Genomic DNA, 22,663 nt, shown 5'->3' on the forward strand with positions numbered 1-22,663 from the left:
TCAGTTGTTTTTTTAAGCGTTTCTAGTATTAACCACTTGATGACTGAGGGTTTTTTCCCATTTCCATCTTGTTTTTCTCGCCACCAATTAGGCTTTCTTTTGGAGGTACAGTATGCCCAGAATTATTTTTATCCTAAATGCTTTTTAACATGAACAATAAGAAAAAAATTGAAATAATGCATTATTTTTCATTTTTTGGCCATTATAGTGTTAAAATAAAACGTTCTACTGTGGATAAAAGCCACACATTTTATTTGCCTGTTTGTCTCGGTTATTGCAACGTTTTAAAAATTTCCCTAGTACAATGTATGGCGCCAATATTTTATTTGGAAATGAAGGTGCATTTTTTCCGTTTTGCGTCCATCACCAATTACAAGCCCATAAATTAAAAATTAATAGTAATATACCGCCTTCACATAAATTTGGGAGGGTGTGGGAGGGAAATAATTAATTATAAAAGTCAGTGTGGGGATTTTTATTAAATAAAAATGATTTTTGGTGTAATATACTATCAGTCATTAAGTAATGCGTAGTAGTGTAAAAACAGGAAGATACCATGAATGCCGGCGTCTCGTAGATGCCGGTATTCATTGAATTGGGTTCTTAGATTTATGAATGGGAACTGTGCTCCCATTCATTAACTTCCCCTCTAAGCCGCGGTATTGGCTGTGCACGCACACGGGCGAACGGGAGCGAGTGTCGGCTGCACGCCGCTGCAGACTTGCATTCGCGGCCCTGGTGCATCCTGTGAATATTGCAGGGTCGTGAATGTACTGCACGGCGTGCATCTAGTAGATAAATTCAAAATGAGCATGCATTTTTTCAAAAACAAAATCTACTCGCTGTTTCAACATTTCTTTATGGTTTTTGTGATGTTTTCAATTAACTATAGTGCTTACATGATTTGCAAACTATACCATTCTGCTTTCTGCTTGTGCTTGCATTTTAATACAGTGTATCTATTTTTTTTTTGGGGGGGGGGGGGGGGGTCGTTAAAGAATATGTAATCACAATTGCCTTAAAGAGAGTCTGAAGCGAGAATAAATCTCGCTTCAGACCTCATAAATAGCAGGGGCATGTGTGCCCCTGCTAAAACGCCGCCATCCCGCGGCTTAACGGGGGTCCCTGATCCCACAAATCCCCTCGGTGCAGCGGGGGAGCGCTTCCTGGTTGGGGCAGGGCTAACCGCCGCAGCCCTGCCCCACGCGCGTCTGTCAGCGCGTATCTACGCCTCTCCCCCGCCCCTCTCCGTCTTCCTTCACTGAGAGGGGCGGGGGAGAGGCGGTGATGCGCCGCTGATAGACGCGACTGGAGGCAGGGCTGCGGCGGTTAGCCCTGCCTCCAGGAGCGACCAAATGTACGACCAAGTCGTGCAGGGGGGGATTTGGGGGTGAAGGGACCCCCGTTTAGCGACGCAATAGCGGCGGTTTAGCAGGGGCACACATGCCCCTGCTAACTTTGAGCTCTGAAGCGAGATTTATTCTCGCTTCAGAGTCTCTTTAAGTCCTTGCAGACAGTGTATATTTTTACTCACAATTGTATATCGGTTGTTCATTATCATTGTTATCATACCATAGCACCAATTCCTGCATATCACTAAACATCTGCTACTAAACTCAGAGACCACAGAGTGAATTACATGTAACACACTTCCCAAGACATAAACATAAGAAGAAAACAATTTATCAAACAATAAAACAACACACGTTAAAGAAGATTTTTCATGTGATGTTTAAAAGAGTATAACATTCCGAACCCTAAAGCAGGAGAGAATAATGGAAATATTATTTACAATTTTAGGATTCAAGCATTGTAATCATCAGTTCAATTAATACAAGTTACATAATGAAAATGTAAAAAACTCTGACTTAAAAAAGCCTTTTAATTACGGTACATAACATAATAAACCTGATTTACTAAGGCGTGTCTATTTGGGAAATGCATTTTCGTGCCCACTCTTTTGCGGACCATGCACTAGTGCATTTGTGGCTGTAGTACAATACAATACAATACAAGACGGTACTGTGCATCCTCTGCAAACACGTGTCGCACCATGCGGTAACGTATCGCACAGCAACACACAACATGGGTGTGTTAATAATCATAAAAGTCTGTAGACTTTAATACTGTCATGCACCTGGCACAGCACAACACGTGCATTGTGTCAACGCTGACAGCACCACGCATACGGGGTGAATCACATCTCATGAATTATTCCACCTTACTTTTCATCCTGCCTTACTTATACTTATCATTCTGCAAAAATCACCTATTCATCTTCATCTTTGCTGCCCTAAGGGCTCTTTCACACCAGAGTCCATTTTCTGCAGTTTAACGCAATGTTGAAACTTTGTGTTAACCAAGGTAAAATGAAAGTCCATACACTTTCATTTTACTTTTCACATCCAACGCTGTGTTTTGGTGCGTTGCGGTTCGACACACCTGGGAGCTTTTAATCGTCGGGACTCGGGAGCCAGCGTTTTCCCTTCGGGTGAATGAATTACTACCGCCGCTGATTGCGTCGTACCGCTACATCCCAACAACATGCCACAGAGCATATAAGGCATGCAGGAGTATGGCTCCTGCACACGTTCTAGATCTGAAAGAGCCCTAAAGCTTCATATAAATGCTAGATGGTTCTCAATGGCTTTTTGTGGCCGCCTCTGCTGAGAGTGTAGTGTGTGTAAGACAGCCGTGATGCATCACCAAGAGATCTGAATTGCCAGATTGTCGCATCCAAGCGCAGGCTGGGGGCCCATTGTCTTCTTCTTACCCCTCCCAGTCTACCATGCGCCACTTTCCATCATTACGCCTCCTTCCATAACAACAGAAGACATCACTAGTCCACAGGCTGACAATGCATTTGTACAGCACTTGGCCCTGAACTGTCACCCAAGAGAACAAGTACTGATGCTTGCGGGTGACAGACAGTGCCCATGCGTGCGTATGCACACCATAACAATTTATACTGAACCACAGCTCATTTCTCCTCTGACCTATTATACTGTATCTTGCTCACCAATCACCACAAAGTGTGTAATCTGTTTCACAATTTAAGAGACTGCAAGCTCATCAGAATCTGCTATCTTTCACAGTGACATTCACGTTTTATTAGTTACTTGAAAACATGGTACAGCAAAATTCTTCTCAAGACACAGCATCGTACACATGTTTGTATCTGGCTAGAAGCAGAACCACACCCACTCTCTCACACTTGGACCAGGGGTTTGAACCATGGGCGTCCGCACATATGGCAAAACCGGGCATCTGCCCGAGCCTGGCCGCCCGCTGCCCCCCCCTGGCCGCGTGCCCGTGCAGCCAGCAGGAGGGAACAGCGCAGAGAAGAGAGAGAGCTATGGGCACAGTGGGGAAGGGCGGACGTCTCCCCCCCTTCCCTCACCTTAGGGGGCTCTCTCTCCCTCGCTGTCCCCTCCGGAATAAAGTGTGCACTGTGCAGCAGCTGGCAGCGGGCGGAACTTACCTCCTCTCGCTCCTGCGCCGGAAGTTCTGGTGCCACACTCTGGTCTGGATCAGGCCAGAGTAGCGGCTAATCCATCCGGCGCGTGCGATGAGAGGAGGTAAGTTCCGCCCGCTGCCAGCCGCTGCACACTTCATTCCGGACTCCGGAGGGGACAGCGAGAGAGGGAGGGAGAGCCCCCTAAGGTGAGTGCCCATAGCTCTCCCTCTTCTCTCCGCTGCTCCCCTCCTCCTGCACACAGACATGTCCACTTTTTCTGGGGACATATCCCCCTGGCTACATATACTGGGACATATACCCCTGCCCAGGGCCGGCCCGCTCATGAGGCGGGGTGAAACTTTTGCCTCAGGCGGCAAACTTCTAGGGGTGGCATCCGCCCGTCCGTGGGTGCGGGGGGCTGGCCGCCGAGCTGGAGGGGTAGCGGGCAGGACGGGGGTATTGGGCCTAGCGGTGGGGAGGGGGGTCTGATCCCCCCTCCCTCGCCTGGGTCCCCCAATCTGCGCTCCCCTCCAGCTTTAAATAGTGAGTAAGTAGCCGACAGTAAGAGGCACGGGCGGGGGATCACTCACCTCTTCCTCGCTCCAGCGTGCACTCCACTGACGTCACTTCCTGCAAAGCCGCCCACTGTATTGTAAGTGGCCCAATACCCCCGTGCTGCCCGCTACCCCTCCAGCTCGGCGGCCCCCCACAGGGGGGGGGGGCGTAAATTTTTTCAAAATTTGCCTCAGGCGGCAAAAAGTCCAGGGCCGGCCCTGCCCCTGCCTACATATACTGGGACATATACCCCTGCCTACATATACTGGGACATATACCCCTGCCTACATATACTGGGACATATACACCTGCCTACATATACTGGAACATATACCCCTGCCTACATATACTGGGACATATACACCTGCCTACATATACTGGGACATATACACCTGCCTACATATACTGGGACATATACCCCTGCCTACATATACTGGGACATATACCCCTGGCTACATATACTGGGACATATACCCCTGCCTACATATACTGGGACATATACCCCTGCCTACATATACTGGGACATATACCCCTGCCTACATATACTGGGACATATACACCTGCCTACATATACTGGGACATATACGGCCTGCCTACATATACTGGGACATATACACCTGCCTACAAATACTGGGACATATACCCCTGCCTACATATACTGGGACATATACCCCTGCCTACATATACTGGGACATATACCCCTGCCTACATATACTGGGACATATACCCCTGCCTACATATACTGGGACATATACACCTGCCTACATATACTGGGACATATACCCCTGCCTACATATACTGGGCACATATACCCCTGCCTACATATACTGGGCACATATACCCCTGGCTACCTGTTCTGGGGACATCTCTACCCCTGGCTACCAGTTCTGGGGACATCTATACCGCTGGCCACCTATTCTGGGGACACCTATAGACCTGGGGCTACCTGTTTTTGGGGAACCACTGCTGTCAGATTGAGTGTATTTTGGGGAACTGCTGCCAGGTGAGAGGTGTCTACATATTAAGGGGGCATTCTGCCTATTTATGTGAAAAGCTGTCTATTTATGTGCCTCATGACTGCTGAATTTGTCTTGTTGCGGGCCTCATGGTTACTGACTTTGTCTTGTTGGGGGCCTCATGATTTGTTGGGGGCCTCAAGATTGCTGAATTTGTCTTGTTGGGGGCCTCATGATTGCTGAATTTGTCTTGTTGGGGGCCTCATGATTGCTGAATTTGTCTTGTTGGGGGCCTCATGATTGCTGAGTTGGTCATGTTGGGGGCCTCATGATTGCTGAATTTGTCTTGATGGGGGGGGGCCTCATGATTGCTGAATTTGTCTTGTTGGGGGTCACATGATTGCTAACTGCGAGACTATGGAAAAAGCTGAATCATCATCATATGAGACAATAGCATTAAACCTACTTTTTCCGCTTTTTAAAACAGAAAATGAAACTGGGAGGTTCTAAAAAAATTAATAATTTTTTTCAGGAGTACGATGGATGAAATTGTTTATCTTCACAGTTTATTTTCAACTTAATTTTCCATAATGTATGAGTTAAAACGTTTGTATTTAGTTTAAATTGCTGTTGGCACTTTGTGATAGTAAAGTGACTTTGCAGTTTGGACACTCGACCTCCAAAAGGTTCGCCACCACTGTCCTAATCTAATGTCCCACCATTGCTTAGTTCATGTAAACTTGTCTCCACCCACGACCACACCCACATTCTGGTTCATGACCACACCCATTTTTCGGCATGACGTAGCTCCATTTACCAGCCCGGATTTCGCCCCGCTTTTTGATCCCCACTTTTTGCCCCCCCCCTGAAAAATTTTCTGCGGACGCCCATGGTTTGAACATGGCTGCAATGCTTTATATGCAGAAATCATGCTAAAAAAAATACACCTGAGCTAAAAAGACAAATCCAATCCTTGCAATCTTCCTGGCCCCTCAATTTCTTTGACCGCTCCTCTGTCATGCTCAGTTGCAACTGCTGTGTATGCCCTGTCCCATTTGCACTTCTCCTCAATCGCACTCTCAAGTGGGTATGCATGGCAGCCATGGTTGGGAGTGGTCTGCCCAATCGACAGCAGCACAACGGAGGGGAGGCCAAAGAACCTAAGGAGTTCGGGAGATTATGGGGGCTGGAAAAAGCCCCAGCTAGGTATGGGTCAATCATGTCTCTTTTTTAGTTTCAGTGTGCTTTAAAATGTGTGGATTGGAAGTTAATAAATCATCCAGTGGGGATGGTCAATGAGATGCAAATAATTCCAAGTTGATGCAGGATTATGCTAATGTTGTATGCTTGAAAGTGGACCTTGGCCAGATTTGCATACTAAATTTGCATAATCCTGCGTCAACTCAGGATCATTTGCATCTAATTTACCATCCATGTAATTTAGAAATCCTTATTTAATCCTCAGTGATAATATTTGTATGTAAACAAACAAGTGTTCTTATATTATTTATGAATCATGCCTAATATGTATTCATTTTCAAATGGCTATACATACCCTTTTCCTCTGTTCATTAGTTCAAACACCTCATTGATTTTATCCAGTGTTAACTTGTTTGTCACCAAGTGTTCAACACTGATTTTTTTCTTCATAAGGTCATCTACTAGGTTTGGGACATCTTCACCTTTCCAACCTAAATGGGAAAACTATATATTTATTCCGAGTTTTACTCTTAAGTAACAGATTTGCCTAGTCTTAAAGGGACTCCGAGCAGCGCCTGTGGGTATGCCCTTAAGCATACCCACAACTAATTAATTATATCCTCACACCAACCAGCATGATGTTTGTAATTATATCCCCCTGGGTTCCTTGTATTTCATTGCATTGCACTGAATGGAGCTGACGAAACTGGGGAAAGTGTCATCCTGTGTAATACAATGCTGAATTAGGAATCCAAGATGGCGGCCGCGATTTCGATCGCGAAAATAGTGAAAACTAAAAGGCGTAGGGCGGCGATTTATATATCAATGGAAAGAGGAGAAAGTGAGCTTCAAAATGGTATGCATCTTTCCATAGTTACTGCACTGCTCGGAGTCCCTTTAAAGAGAACCCGAGGTGGGATTTAATGATCTTAGTGGGGCACAGAGGCTGGTTGTGCACACTAACACCAGCCTCTGTTGCCCCATGGTGTGCCTCCAGGACCCCCCTGCATGCCACTATACCCCCCGCAGTGCTAGCGAAACACAGCGTGTCGCCAGCACAATGTTTACCTCTGCCTGTCTGTTAGCGCCGCTCCCCCACCTCCTCCGTATCGGCGTTACCCGCCCGCGTCCCTTCCCTCCAATCAGCGGGAGGGAGGGGACGCGGGCGGGTAGCGCCAATACGGAGGAGGCGGGGGAGCGGCGCTAACAGACAGACAGAGGTAAACATTGTGCTGGCGACACGCTGTGTGTCGCTAGCACTGCGGGGGGTATAGTGGCATGCAGGGGGGTCCTGGAGGCACACCATGGGGCAACAGAGGCTGGTGTTAGTGTGCACAACCAGCCTCTGTGCCCCACTAAGATCATTAAATCCCACCTCGGGTTCTCTTTAAAGCAAGCCTGTCAATAGTCAATAATGTGGTTTGAAAGTTGAATGCATGCATAGATGTAATGAGTAATAAGGACATGCCTAATATCTGTGTTCTTATGTGTGGTCCATAGGTTTTTTACATAATATTTTCAGTCTCTCGTTAAAAAATAAGCAGTTTGTGGCATTTGTGGCTCTGCTCTTTCCTTTCTCATCATGTGTTAAAATTATAGTTGGTTCCCTTGTACTGTTTACCCTTCTGCCGACTGGCAGGCTTTGTTCACACTATGCTTGTTTTGTGTCAGTTTCTGTATGCGGTTTCTCATTTGTTTTTCCCGATAAAAGGGTGCCCAGGGCACCTTAGTGGTCCACATGAGATTTGAGTGTATGTTTGGGAAAATGCACTCCAGGCATGATTTCATGTCAGTTTTCTGCACAGACATCACTCTTTACTATAGTGAATAGGCTATAAAAGCAACAATACTGCTATGAAATACAAACTAAAAAACTAACACTGCTATAACATTTCTAATCATGTTTTATCAGTTTTTTGATGTGTGTAATGTGCATTGAGCCTCATTGTTACAGTGCTAATTATCAACTGAAATCTGAAATAAGACAGCAAGCAGTTAGAATAATGAATATTTTCTTTTTTGATCTATAATTGTTGAAATGACATAACAAGACCTGATATTAAAATGACTTGAAATATTTTATAGATACAAATATATATTGTAATACCTCCAAATAAGGATCCTTTCAGTGTCCGACCAGTCAGTAGTAAGAATGGATTGAACGAAAGACAGTCAGTTGGAGATGTTACACCCAGCACCACAGTCACCAGGGGAGGACTGGCCCAGGGGGACGGGGGGCAATTGCCCCCCGGGCCGCCCGAATCTTAAGTAATTAGGGCCAGCCGCTGCTATATGCAGCGGCCGCAGACATACCACAGGTGACAGGTTCGAAGTGGGGATCACAACCTCGCGCGATATTTCCCGGCAAGTTAAAGTATCCAATCAGAGAAGGGGCTGAGGCGGCCGGCCGTTGTGTGCCCTTGTGCGTGGCTGCGCCTGCAGTGGATGTGACCGGCACAAGGACACAAATAGCTGAGGTCCTCTCCGGCCCGGTGGGTTGACCCTGCTTGACTCCGCCCCCCACCTGGAGCCATTGCCACCTGCAACGTGCTGCTGTGCCTGCGGTGTCATCAGAGTGAGCTGTCTCACTTTTCAGATTTCTGTGCTGGGGGGGCTGGGGGCCTGGAGCTGTGGCTACGAGTGGCTGGCTGGCCTGGCTGGAGGAGTCGGACACAGTCCTCCCCTGTGCTGCTGTGCCTGCGGTGTCATCAGAGTGAGCTGTCTCACTTTTCAGTTTTCTGTGCTGGGGGAGCTGGGGGCCTGGAGCTGTGGCTACGAGTGGCTGGCTGGCCTGGCTGGAGGAGTCGGACACAGTCCTCCCTTGTGCTGCTGTGCCTGAGGTGTCGTCGGAGTGAGCTGTCTCACTCTTCAGCTTTCTGTGCTGGGGGGGCTGGGGGCCTGGAGCTGCGGCTACGAGTGGCTGGCTGTCCTGGCTGGAGGAGTCGGACACTCGGGGGGCTGGGAGTCGGAGATGCCACCTATTGCTGCTTGCTGCTGTGGAGGAGGAGGAGGTGTAGGACTGAGGAGACAGGAGGATAGAGGAGGTCGGGTCCAGGTCGCCAGAGGGGAAGGTGGTTTTTATAAATTTTGTTTCTGTACTTCTTCTCCCTTCTTGTCACTGAGTTACTCACACTTTGCTGCCTGCCTGCTACTGCTGTCAAATTCAATTCTCTGCCCAGGCCAGTGCCCTCTGAGTTTTTTTTGTGTGATAATCATCCCCATTCTGACCCTGGCCTGAGGGGGAACGTTTTTTCTTCTTGTGGTGTGATTGGCGGCAGGGGAGGGGGGAGGCAGGCAGTTAGGCACTGTCTGTCAAACAGGTAGTTGGAGGGGGGGTGTAGGTGTCAGACAAGTAGTTTGTATGGTGGATGGGCAGGAGTGGGGTTAGGCATCACCAGGTAGGTAGGTAGGTTTTTGTGTGTGTGTGTGTGTGTGTGTGTGTGTGTGTGTGTGTGTGTGTGTGTGTGTGTGTGTGTGTGTGTGTGTGTGTGGGGGGGGGGGGGGTTTGTTTAAAGGAGTTATCAGGCATTTTTAATGAAATAAGTGCTACTTACCCGGGGCTTCCTCCAGCCCCACGCTCCCAGCATGTCCCTCACCGCAGCTCTGCAGTCAGCCATTCGCTGCCGTTGCCTCCCAGTCCCCGGCGATGGCACCAGTCCGACCTGGATGTCAGCCTGTACTGCGCCTGTGCGAGCAGCACTGTCAATCACCGCCACGTGGACCAGAGTGTACTGCGCAGGCGCAGTAGTTCTGCGTCTGCACAGTACGCTCTGGTCCATGTGGCGGTGATTGACAGCGCCGCTCGCACAGGTGCAGTCGGCCTGACGTCATCGCCGGGGGCTGGGAGGCAGCGGCAGCAAACAGCTGACTGCAGAGCTGCGGCGAGGGACATGCTGGGAGTTTGGGGCTGGACGAGCCCTGGGTAAGTAGCACTTATTTTCATAAAAAAAAAAAAAGCCTGATAACTCCTTTAAGGTTAGGCATCAGACACAGACAGGTAGATTGTGCGGAGAAATGGGGTTAGGCATCAGAGTGTGTGTGTGTGTGTGTGTGTGTGTGTGTGTGTGTGTGTGTGCGTGCGTGCGTGCGTGCGTGCGTGCGTGCGTGCGTGCGTGCGTGCGTGCGCGTGTGTCTGGGGCTGTTAGTCATCACAATTTGAAGATTTGCACACAAAAAAAGATATGGCTTTGGGCTGGGGATGGCGTGAAACGGGCCTCTAGTTTGTGTTGTCCCCCCAGGCCAAAAGGTCCCAGTCCTCCCCTGACAGTCACCCCATTGGAACAGTAAGTGGCCTGCAATGCAGATGTCTGCAAAATGAAAAGGAAACAGGAGTTTGTTAATACAGCTTGGACCCTTAAACTCTGACTTTGCTGTTTAATACAACTTCTCTCGCTCTGACTAGATTACCTCCTGGATGCCAGTGCTAGTCAATAGCTCAGCTGAGGCATTCTGCCTGAGCCAACTGGCAGATCAGCAACGAGCAGTCAGTGTGTACAATGTCGTTCAAACGGCATTGTTCCACAGCTTTCACACATTATGTAAAATGTTACTTCCGATTGCGCATGCAGTTTTTAATCAACAAAGTCATTTGGTATATCGGTGTGTTCTTGTCTGTAACTATTGTTCTGAGTGTATGCTTCTTAGGCCTGTATCGTGATCATTCTCATGTTGTCTAATCTATTTCTGTATATGTGCCGTGCAGAGGGTCCTTAAGTGGGGGGTGCTCAAATTTAAAAAAGGGGCCTGGCAATGCCTTCCCCCGCATGCCCCCCCTCCTTGTTTCTGGCTAGGGGGGTATTGGTTGTTATGCTGCTGAATGCAGATGCTGAGTGCCATGTGGGTTATGGGTGCGGGTACAGGGTGTCATGTGGGTTCTGGCTATGGTTGGGTATCGAGTGTCATGCGGGTGTTGATTGCAAGTACTTAGTGCCATGTAAGATCTGGGTGCATGTACTGGATGTCATGTGGGTGCTGGGTGCAGGTACCGGGTGTGACATTGGTGCGAATACTTGGCGCCATGCCTGTACTGGGTGCTGGCTATGGGTGGGCTTTGGGCATCACATGGGTTTTGAATACAGGTACTTTGGGTGCGGTTACGGGTTAAGTGGATACTTGGTGCAGATAGTGGGTGCCATGTGGAAGCTGTGTGCAGGTGTGAGTACTGGGTGCAATTTTAGGCCTGGGTGCAGATACTTGGTGTCATGTGAGTGTGAGTATTGGGTGCCAGCTATGAGGGGAAGGGGTGGCTGATGGGAAAAGTAGAGGTCAGTGTGGGTGCTGCAGGAAGGGGCAGGGCCATGCAGAGGATCCTCAAGGGTATGGTACTTAAATTTGAAATCGATAAATCGTTCTAAATTGTGTATGTAATACCCCCTCTCCATAAAGCATAAGGCAGTCTTATCCCCCCCCCCCCACACACACACACACACACACACACCTTTATAGCAGTATCAGGCAGACTGTGTGTCTCCTTCCAACTCTTTTGGTGCTACCACCCTCACATCAGCAGTGATAGGTGCCCACTGTTAGTGGGTTAGAGAGGGCACAGTGGAGCCCACTGTAGAGGCACAGACTCACCTTTCATTACTGGGACCTCTGTCCCTCTTGATCAGCACCCAAGCCACTTTTCAGGCAAAGAAGTGGTTACCAATATGCAGTGGTTGCTAAGCATTAGTAGATGCAAAACTGCAGTAAGTGCCAAGGCGCAGTGGGTGCCCAGATGCAGTGAATGGTAAGACGCAAAGGTTCACTTTGTGGTAAGTTGCAGTGGGTGCCGAGATGCCAACGTAAAGTCTGTGTCAAGCTGCTTTGGGTACCAAGGTCCAGTTTGTATTGGGTGTTTATTTGCAGTGGGTGCTATGCAGTATTGGGTGCTGAATGAGTAGCAGATGGTGATAAACAATAGTGGGTGCCATGTGAGTGCTAATTTGTACAGGAAGCCATGTGAGTGCTAATTGGTACAGGGAGCCATGTGAGTGTTGGACATGAGTGAGTAGGGAGTGCCATGCGTGGTCTGGATGTGTGCCATGGGAGAGTACTGTGTCTCATATGGGTGCTGGCTAGTGGGATATTTGTTGTCATGTGTGTGCTAAAGGCAGATGCTGGGTACCATGTGGGTTCTGGGTGCTGGCACAGGATGTCGTGCATTCTGGCTGTATGGGTGTGTATCAACCATCATGTAGGTGTTGATTGCAGGTACTCAGTCCCTTTTGAGTTCTGGGTGCAAGTACTGGATGTCATATTTGAGTGCTTGGTTTGGGTGCTGGGCACCAAGTGGAGGCTTAGTGCAACTGGAACTACTGCAGATGAAACATGTGGGTGTTGGGTGCAGGTACTGGGTATCACATAGGTGCAAATACGTGGTGCCATGCCTGCATTGGGTGCTAGCTCTGGGTGGGTGTTGTGTGTCACATGGGTTCTGAGTGCAGGTACATCGGGTGCTAGTACTGGTTATGTAAGTGGGTGCCATGTGGAAGCTGTGTGCAGGTGTGAGTAGTGAGTGACATGTCAGAGCTGGGTGAAAGTACTGTGCCATGTGGGTGTGAGTAGTGTTGGGCGAACATCTAGATGTTCGGGTTCGGGCCGAACAGGCCGAACATGGCCGCGATGTTCGGGTGTTCGACCCGAACTCCGAACATAATGGAAGTCAATGGGGACCCGAACTTTTGTGCTTTGTAAAGCCTCCTTACATACTACATACCCCAAATTTACAGGGTATGTGCACCTTGAGAGTGGGTACAAGAGGAAAAAAAATTTAGCAAAAAGAGCTTATAGTTTTTGAGAAAATCGATTTTAAAGTTTCAAAGGGAAAACTGTCTTTTAAATGCGGGAAATGTCTGTTTTCTTTGCACAGGTAACATGCTTTTTGTCGGCATGCAGTCATAAATGTAATACATATAAGAGGTTCCAGGAAAAGGGACCGGTAACGCTAACCCAGCAGCAGCACACGTGATGGAACAGGAGGAGGGTGGCGCAGGAGGAGAAGGCCACGCTTTGAGACACAACAACCCAGGCCTTGCATGAGGACAAGAAGCGTGCGGATAGCAATTTGCATTTTGTCGCCATGCAGTCATAAATGTAATACAGATGAGAGGTTCAATAAACAGGGACCGGAAACGCTAACCCATCACAGATGTTCATTGTTCATGTTACTTGGTTGGGGTCCGGGAGTGTTGCGTAGTCGTTTCCAATCCAGGATTGATTCATTTTAATTTGAGTCAGACGGTCTGCATTTTCTGTGGAGAGGCGGATACGCCGCCAATCTGTGACGATGCCTCCGGCAGCACTGAAACAGCGTTCCGACATAACGCTGGCTGCCGGGCAAGCCAGCACCTCTATTGCGTACATTGCCAGTTTGTGCCAGGTGTCTAGCTTCGATACCCAATAGTTGAAGGGTGCAGATGGATTGTTCAACACAGCTACGCCATCTGACATGTAGTCCTTGACCATCTTCTCCAGGCGATCGGTGTTGGAGGTGGATCTGCACGCTTGCTGTTCTGTGTGCTGCTGCATGGGTGTCAGAAAATTTTCCCACTCCAAGGACACTGCCGATACCATTCCCTTTTGGGCACTAGCTGCGGCTTGTGTTGTTTGCTGCCCTCCTGGTCGTCCTGGGTTTGCGGAAGTCAGTCTGTCGGCGTGCAACTGGCTAGAGGAGGGGGAGGATGTCAATCTCCTCTCTAAAGTCTCCACAAGGGCCTGCTGGTATTCTTCCATTTTGACCTGTCTGGCTCTTTCTTCAAGCAGTTTTGGAACATTGTGTTTGTACCGTGGATCCAGAAGGGTATAAACCCAGTAATTGGTGTTGTCCAGAATGCGCACAATGCATGGGTCGCGTTCAATGCAGTCCTAGGCCGAAGAGGTCATAGCCTAGGGTCACAAAACCTGTTTATTTGGGCAATTTCAATGGTGGCGAGTCTGACGTACATAAATCGCAGCAATGGCCGTTAGCAACGTCTGAATCTCACGAAATGTCTCATGCAGGTAGAAGACGTATTGTTAGACTTGGGCTCCAAAGATGGGTTCCCTACATCTCTGCAAACCAGAGTTACAGGGCTCCAAATTTGGTAAAATCCCCCATAGGCTTTCATTGGGCCTCCTATTTACAGTTCCAAAATCTCACATCTTTTCAAAGGGCAATTACTCAGCAGTGGCAAATTTTCTAGCATTGTAGGGACCCTTAGGGGGAACATGATTGGTGAGTTTCGGGCCCCTAGGCCAAAGAGGTCATAGCCTAGGGTCACAAAAACCTGTTTATTTGGGCTATTTCAATGGTAGTGATGGTGACGTACATAAATCGCAGCAATGGCCGTTAGCAAAGTCTGAATCTCACGAAATGTCTCATGCAGGTAGAAGACATATTGTTAGACTTGGATTCCAAAGATGGGGTCCCTACATCTCTGCAAACCAGAGTTACAGGGGTCCAAAATTGGTAAAATCCCCCATAGGATTTCATTGCCTCCCTATTTCACTTTCCAAAATCTCACATCTTTTCAAAGGACAATGGCTCAGCAGTACCAAATTTTCTAGCATTGTAGGGACCCTTAGGGGGAACATGACTGGTGAGTTTCGGGCCCCTAGGCCGAAGAGGTCATAGTCTAGGGTCACAAAAACCTGTTTATTTGGGCTATTTCAATGGTAGTGATGGTGACGTACATAAATCACAGCAATGGCCGTTAGCAAAGTCTGAATCTCACGAAATGTCTCATGAAGGTAGAAGACATATTGTTAGACTTGGATTCCAAAGATGGGGTCCCTACATCTCTGCAAACCAGAGTTACAGGGGTCCAAAATTGGTAAAATCCCCCATAGGATTTCATTGCCTCCCTATTTCACTTTCCAAAATCTCACATCTTTTCAAAGGGCAATGGCTCAGCAGTACCAAATTTTCCAGCATTGTAGGGATCCTTAGGGGAAACATGACTGGTGAGTTTCGGGCCCCTAGGCCGAAGAGGTCATAGCCTAGGGTCACAAAAACCTGTTTATTTGGGCTATTTCAATGGTAGTGATGGTGACGTACATAAATCGCAGCAATGGCCGTTAGCAAAGTCTGAATCTCACGAAATGTCTCACGCAGGTAGAAGACATATTGTTAGACTTGGATTCCAAAGATGGGGTCCCTACATCTCTGCAAACCAGAGTTACAGGGGTCCAAAATTGGTAAAATCCCCCATAGGATTTCATTGCCTCCCTATTTCACTTTCCAAAATCTCACATCTTTTCAAAGGGCAATGGCTCAGCAGTACCAAATTTTCTAGCATTGTAGGGACCCTTAGGGGGATCATGACTGGTGAGTTTTGCCACTGCTGAGCCATTGCCCTTTGAAATGGTGTGAGATTTTGGAATGGTAAATATGAGGCCCAATGAAAGCCTAAGGGGGATTTTACCAATTTTGGACCCCTGTAACTCTGGTTTGCAGAGATGTAGGGACCCCATCTTTGGAATCCAAGTCTAACAATATGTCTTCTACCTGCATGAGACATTTCGTGAGATTCAGACGTTGCTAACGGCCATGGCTGAGATTTATGTACGCCACCATCACTACCATTGAAATAGCCCAAATAAACAGGTTTTTGTGACCCTAGGCTATGACCTCTTCGGCCTAGGGGCCCGAAACTCACCAGTCATGTTCCCCCTAAGGGTCCCTACAATGCTAGAAAATTTGGTACTGCTGAGCCATTGCCCTTTGAAAAGATGTGAGATTTTGGAAAGTGAAATAGGGAGGCAATGAAATCCTATGGGGGATTTTACCAATTTTGGACCCCTGTAACTCTGGTTTGCAGAGATGTAGGGACCCCATCTTTGGAATCCAAGTCTAACAATATGTCTTCTACCTGCATGAGACATTTCAAGAGATTCAGACTTTGCTAACGGCCATTGCTGCGATTTATGTACGTCACCATCACTACCATTGAAATAGCCCAAATAAACAGGTTTTTGTGACCCTAGGCCATGACCTCTTCGGCCTAGGGGCCCGAAACTCACCAGTCATGTTCCCCCTATGGGTCCCTACAATGCTAGAAAATGTGGTACTGCTGAGCCATTGCCCTTTGAAAAGATGTGAGATTTTGGAAAGTGAAATAGGGAGGCAATGAAATCCTATGGGGGATTTTACCAATTTTGGACCCCTGTAACTCTGGTTTGCAGAGATGTAGGGACCCCATCTTTGGAATCCAAGTCTAACAATATGTCTTCTACCTGCATGAGACATTTCGTGAGATTCAGACTTTGCTAACGGCCATTGCTGCGATTTATGTACGTCACCATCACTACCATTGAAATAGCCCAAATAAACAGGTTTTTGTGACCCTAGGCTATGACCTCTTTGGCCTAGGGGCCCGAAACTCACCAGTCATGTTCCCCCTAAGGGTCCCTACAATGCTAGAAAATTTGCCACTGCTGAGTAATTGCCCTTTGAAAAGATGTGAGATTTTGGAACTGTAAATAGGAGGCCCAATGAAAGCCTATGGGGGATTTTACCAAATTTGGAGCCCTGTAACTCTGGTTTGCAGAGATGTAGGGAACCCATCTTTGAAGCCCAAGTCTAACAATATGTCTTCTACCTGCATGAGACATTTCGTGAGATTCAGACGTTGCTAACGGCCATTGCTGCGATTTATGTATGTCAGACTCGCCACCATTGAAATTGCCCAAATAAACAGGTTTTGTGACCCTAGGCTATGACCTCTTCGGCCTAGGACTGCATTGAACGCGACCCACGCATTGTGCGCATTCTGGACAACACCAATTACTGGGTTTATACCCTTCTGGATCCACGGTACAAACACAATGTTCCAAAACTGCTTGAAGAAAGAGCCAGACAGGTCAAAATGGAAGAATACCAGCAGGCCCTTGTGGAGACTTTAGAGAGGAGATTGACATCCTCCCCCTCCTCTAGCCAGTTGTACGCCGACAGACTGACTTCCGCAAACCCAGGACGACCAGGAGGGCAGCAAACAACACAAGCCGCAGCTAGTGCCCAAAAGGGAATGGTATCGGCAGTGTCCTTGGAGTGGGAAAATTTTTTGACACCCATGCAGCAGCACACAGAACAGCAAGCGTGCAGATCCACCTCCAACACCGATCGCCTGGAGAAGATGGTCAAGGACTACATGTCAGATGGCGTAGCTGTGTTGAACAATCCATCTGCACCCTTCAACTATTGGGTATCGAAGCTAGACACCTGGCACAAACTGGCAATGTACGCAATAGAGGTGCTGGCTTGCCCGGCAGCCAGCGTTATGTCGGAACGCTGTTTCAGTGCTGCCGGAGGCATCGTCACAGATCGGCGGCGTATCCGCCTCTCCACAGAAAATGCAGACCGTCTGACTCAAATTAAAATGAATCAATCCTGGATTGGAAACGACTACGCAACACTCCCGGACCCCAACCAAGTAACATGAACAATGAACATCTGTGATGGGTTAGCGTTTCCGGTCCCTGTTTATTGAACCTCTCATCTGTATTACATTTATGACTGCATGGCGACAAAATGCAAATTGCTATCCGCACGCTTCTTGTCCTCATGCAAGGCCTGGGTTGTTGTGTCTCAAAGCGTGGCCTTCTCCTCCTGCGCCACCCTCCTCCTGTTCCATCACGTGTGCTGCTGCTGGGTTAGCGTTACCGGTCCCTTTTCCTGGAACCTCTTATATGTATTACATTTATGACTGCATGCCGACAAAAAGCATGTTACCTGTGCAAAGAAAACAGACATTTCCCGCATTTAAAAGACAGTTTTCCCTTTGAAACTTTAAAATCGATTTTCTCAAAAACTATAAGCTCTTTTTGCTAAAAAAAATTTTCCTCTTGTACCCACTCCCAAGGTGCACATACCCTGTAAATTTGGGGTATGTAGCATATAAGGAGGCTTTACAAAGCACGAAAGTTTGGGTCCCCATTGACTTCCATTATGTTCGGAGTTCGGCCATGTTCGGCCCGAACCCGAACATCTAGATGTTCGCCCAACACTACACGTGACCCGTTCAGCCAATCACAGCGCTAGCCGAACGTTCGGGTAACGTTCGGCCATGCGCTCTTAGTTCGGCCATATGGCCGAACAGTTTGGCCGAACACCATCAGGTGTTCGGCCGAACCCGAACATCACCCGAACAGGGTGATGTTCTGCAGAACCCGAACAGTGGCGAACACTGTTCGCCCAACACTAGGTGTGAGTACTGGGTGCCAGCTGTAGGGTGAAGGGGTGCAGGTACTGGGTGTCATATTGAGGCCAGATGTGAGTATTGGATGCAGGGTGCTTGGTGCAAGTACTGGGTGCTTACTATAGTGGGGGTTACTGGTTGAGTGTAATGTGGGTGCTGAATATTGGTGGGATTGCTGTGGGTGCAGGGGGTGGGAGGTCACTGTGGGTACTGCTATGAATGGCATAGTTGCTGCTAGGGGAGGTCGAGGTCAGTATGGTTGATGGGGGAAGGGTAGGTCACTGTGGGTGCTGGGGGGAGAAGTAACTGTGGGTGCTGTGGAAAGTAGAGGTCAGTATGGGTGCTGGAGGAAAGGGAGGTCAGTGTGGGTCCTTTGGGGAAGATCACTGTGGGTCTCGGGAGGTAGAGGTCAATGTGGGTGCAGAGGGTGGGAGGTCACTATGGGTGCTGCTATGAATGGCATAGTTGCTGCTAAGGGAGGTAGAGGTCAGTGTAGGTGCTGGGGGAAGGGTAGGCCACTGTGGGTGCTGGGAGAAGTCAGTGTGGTTACTGGAGGAGGGAGTGGATGCTGGGTGTTGGGAGAAGCCACTGTGGGCGCTGGCAATGGGAGAGGTCACTGTAGGTGCTGCTTTTGGGATGGGAGGTCCCTGTGGGTGCTGCAGGGGACAGGAGGGTAGCCACTGGGGGAGGGAAAAATCACTGTGGGTGCTGGGGGAGGGATAGGTCAGTGTGGGTGCTGGGGTAGGCAGGATCACTGCTAGAGCTGGGGAGGGAGAGGTCACTGTGGGTGCTAGGTGGAGGGAGAGGTCACTGTGGGTGCTGGGGGAGGGAGAGGTCACTATGGGTCCTAGGTGGAGGGAGAGATCACTTTGGGTGCTAGGTGGAGGGAGAGGTCACTGTGGGTGCTAGGTGGTGGGAGAGGTCACTGTGGTTGCTGGGGAGGGAGAGGTCACTATGGGTCCCAGGTGGAGGGAGAGGTCACTGTGAGTGCTAGGTGGAGGGAGAGGTCACTGTGGGTGCTAGATGGAGGGAGAGGTCACTGTGGGTGCTGGGTAAGAGAGAGCTCACTGTGGGTGCTAGGTGGAGGGAGAGGTCACTGTGGGTACTGGGGGGGGGGAGAAGTCACTATGGGTCCCAGGTGGAGGGAGAGGTCACTGTGGGTGCTGGGTAAGAAAGAGGTCACTGTGGGTGCTAGGTGGAGGGAGAGGTCTCTGTGGGTGCTAGGTGGAGGGAGAGGTCACTGTGGGTGCTGGGGGAGGGAGAGGTCACTGTGGGTACAGGGTTGGGAGAGGTCAGTATGGGTCCTAGGTGGAGGGAGAGGTCACTGTGGGTGCTGGGGGAGGGAGAGGTCACTGTGGGTACTGGGTTGGTAGAGGTCAGTATGGGTCCTAGGTGGAGGGAGAGGTTAGTATGCCACACTAGGATTCCTGTCTGGGCCTCTTCACTTGAAAGTGTCCCATACTGGGGGCGGGGCTTCCAGCGGGTGGGCGTGGCTTATCGCGGCCGGGGGCGGAGCTTATTTTGCGCGGCGAGAGGGGCCTTTTCTGAAGATTTTAAAAAGGGGGGTGCCTGGGCACCCAGAGCACCCCCCTGTGCACGCGCCTGCTATGCCATGTGTACCAAAAACAATTCCAGGTACATCAATTGGCATGGCCGGATTTACCATAAGGCATTGTAGGCACGTGCCTACAGGTGTCTGATGATGAAAGGCAGCTCACTCCCCTTCCTGAGCGCCTCCTTCCCTAAGCAGAGTCCTGATGAGGGTGTAAATGAGAGGTTACTCACCCAGCTATTGGCATTCCATTGACGAGATCTCCCTTCAGTCTGGGGCACCACTAGCTACTTAATACTTAGGTTCCTCTAGCTACCTACCTAATACTTGGGGGCTACATAATTTTGAGGGTACGTCTGGCTACCTACTACTAAGGGGCACCTGTAGCTACTTATGATGGGCAAAGGAAGTAAGGTGACAGCTGGGTCAGCCAAAACACTTAGGATGCGGTCTAGCGGGGGTTTGTCAGTTTATGGAGGGCTAAGTCTAAGGTGCCAGAACATCTGTGCCTAAAGGCTCCTGTGATGTAAATCTAAGCCTGTCATTTGGAGTACTTAGCAAATAAAGGTGATTCTGATTCTAATGTACAGGCGACCTCAACACCATGGATTTTGAGTAATGTAGGGGTCTATTTACTGGAAAATTGCAAAGACTAGAAGAAAGTTACAAGAATGCTCTGCGGATGGATATGATAACAGTAGAACTTTTAACTTGAATGGAAAAGTGTTATGTTTAGAGAAAGGCATGCATTTCCATGCAGTTTAAGAACCTTGTGCTGTCTGTAAAACATAGTGTCGGCTTGGGCTTGCTTTTCTGCCTCTGGACCAGTCAATACTGCCATCATTAATGGAATTGGAAATCCTAAATAAATTCTGCAGGAAAATTCCAAAAGCCATACAACGGCCATAAACACACTAGACAATGTATCAAACATTTGTTGAGGTTTTCAGTTTTAATTAATGTCCTGAGTCTAATTCTATTGAAACTTTGTGGAAAAACCTGACGTGGTCAGTCCAGTTGTGAGTAAGCCCATCGACACCATTGGGTTGAACCTGTTCCATAAAGGAATGGATTAAAATGTCTCCAATCTAATGTGGAGGACTGATCAAGGGTTACCAGAAATGTCTATCTATAGTTATGGTTGACCTAAAAAGTCACTGACGCCAAAGGTTTACATAGTCTTGTCATACACAAATATATAACTTTCAATAAATTTGGATCAATAAATGAGCAAGAGTGATGTTTTGCTTTAGGCTTAGTTTCCACTACAAGAGGCAATACTGTATTCATATTGTATGGATACAGTATGTTGTACATGCACTGGGGTCTGTCGTAGGGTCTGCTGCCACTTTGCATCAATGCATGCTATTAAGCAGATGAATGAGCATGTATTTGCTGTCCAAAAACATTGAATTTGTTTGGTTTGTCTGTCAAAATCTTGCACATATCTGTGTACATACCATGGTTTCAATCTGTCCAGTGCATTCAAAGGAATAATCCACACCGCCATTAGTCTTCTCACAAATGACCTCATGAATTGGCTTGTCATAATCTTTTATACATAGACACTCTGTGGCTCCCAGCTCAATGGCTTTTGGAAATTTGTCTTTATGAGTCCCAACCCCGATAATGCGTGAGGCTCCAGCAGTTTTACATCCAGTTATGGCTGACAAACCAACACCTCCCAAACCAAAGACAGCACAAGTAGAGCCCGGTGTCACCTATGGAGAACAGGATTACATGAAGTTATTAGAACAAGATGATCATGAAAGATGCATCAAAAATTATTTTCATGCCCTAAGTAACCTTGAGGTAGCAATAGCGTGCGTTGCATTGTACACAACTTTTATGTGATCATTTCTCTTGCCTTTTATTTTAGAAAAAAACGCTGAGAGGGCTAGTAATCAATGCATAACACCTAGGATCAGCCACTGGATATCGCCTCGCCAGCCCTAGGAGCAATATATGTGTTGATATTCAGAGGCATTTACTCATGCAAGAAGCATTTTGGATTGGCTACACGCTCCCCAGGAGGTATGAACTCTAGGTATGACTCCAACCTGGTACATACTTTTTGATTTACCCTTGGGTGTTAAGTTATTTTTCCATTATACCCATTTTTGTGTTTATGGTTTCTTTCAAATCGGTGCCTCGTAGTTCCATTAGGATTTTATGTGTATTGTCAATATGATTTTATACTTGGTATTGTATTTTATCCTGTGTCTCTAAATCTGGTTAGGGGTGGGGCTATGTACCTTTAAGAAGGTTGTTTGTCTCAATGTTGTGTGGCTATGACTATGGGATGATTGCTGCCCTGATTCACATGAGCCTTCCTGGTTTTGTTTCAATAAAGTTTTTAGTTTTAGCCCAAGACTGCTTCTTGGTGGTTAACAGATCCATACTTATCGGAAGTATCTCTACCCAGGATGTCAAGCACACAAGACAAGCAGGGGGTTAAGCTAAGTATACACACTATACAAAAGTCATTTAAAATGTTTGACAAACAACAGATTTCTCCATATTGGTCGACAATCATTTAAAAAAAATGTAGCCATGACAAGGCTAACAACAATGGCGAGCAACCAATATCGGGCATTTTGCCTGATCCAACTAGCAGATCAATTCAGATGACTGATGGGCACTGGGCAGGCATCGTGCAGTTGGCTTTAATGTACCATGTACTTTTAGAGCTGCAGACCCTCCTATCATACTGTATATAAATGATAACATTGCTGGTCATCCAAGTTGATGTAATATAATGTTCACCAGATCTCCTGAGTAACTA

At 48.0% G+C, this 22,663-nt stretch overlaps 1 protein-coding gene across 1 annotated transcript in view; it reads right to left on the reverse strand.

Moving 5' to 3' along the window:
* Positions 1-1,732: 1,732 nt before the first annotated feature.
* The window catches only part of LOC137547368 (NADP-dependent alcohol dehydrogenase-like), a 39,402-nt gene continuing 18,471 nt past the window's right edge, over positions 1,733-22,663 (reverse strand). Inside the window, exons 6-10 of the mRNA XM_068270901.1 lie at positions 21,339-21,599; positions 10,441-10,475; positions 8,276-8,376; positions 6,524-6,659; positions 1,733-1,757 (exon numbers count right to left, since the gene is read on the reverse strand). Coding sequence (XP_068127002.1) covers positions 1,733-1,757; positions 6,524-6,659; positions 8,276-8,376; positions 10,441-10,475; positions 21,339-21,599 — 558 coding nt within the window. The remainder of the gene's footprint in view (positions 1,758-6,523; positions 6,660-8,275; positions 8,377-10,440; positions 10,476-21,338; positions 21,600-22,663) is intronic.

The sequence above is a fragment of the Hyperolius riggenbachi genome, chromosome 1 (assembly GCF_040937935.1).
Source record: "Hyperolius riggenbachi isolate aHypRig1 chromosome 1, aHypRig1.pri, whole genome shotgun sequence".
Classification (NCBI taxonomy): domain Eukaryota; kingdom Metazoa; phylum Chordata; class Amphibia; order Anura; family Hyperoliidae; genus Hyperolius; species Hyperolius riggenbachi.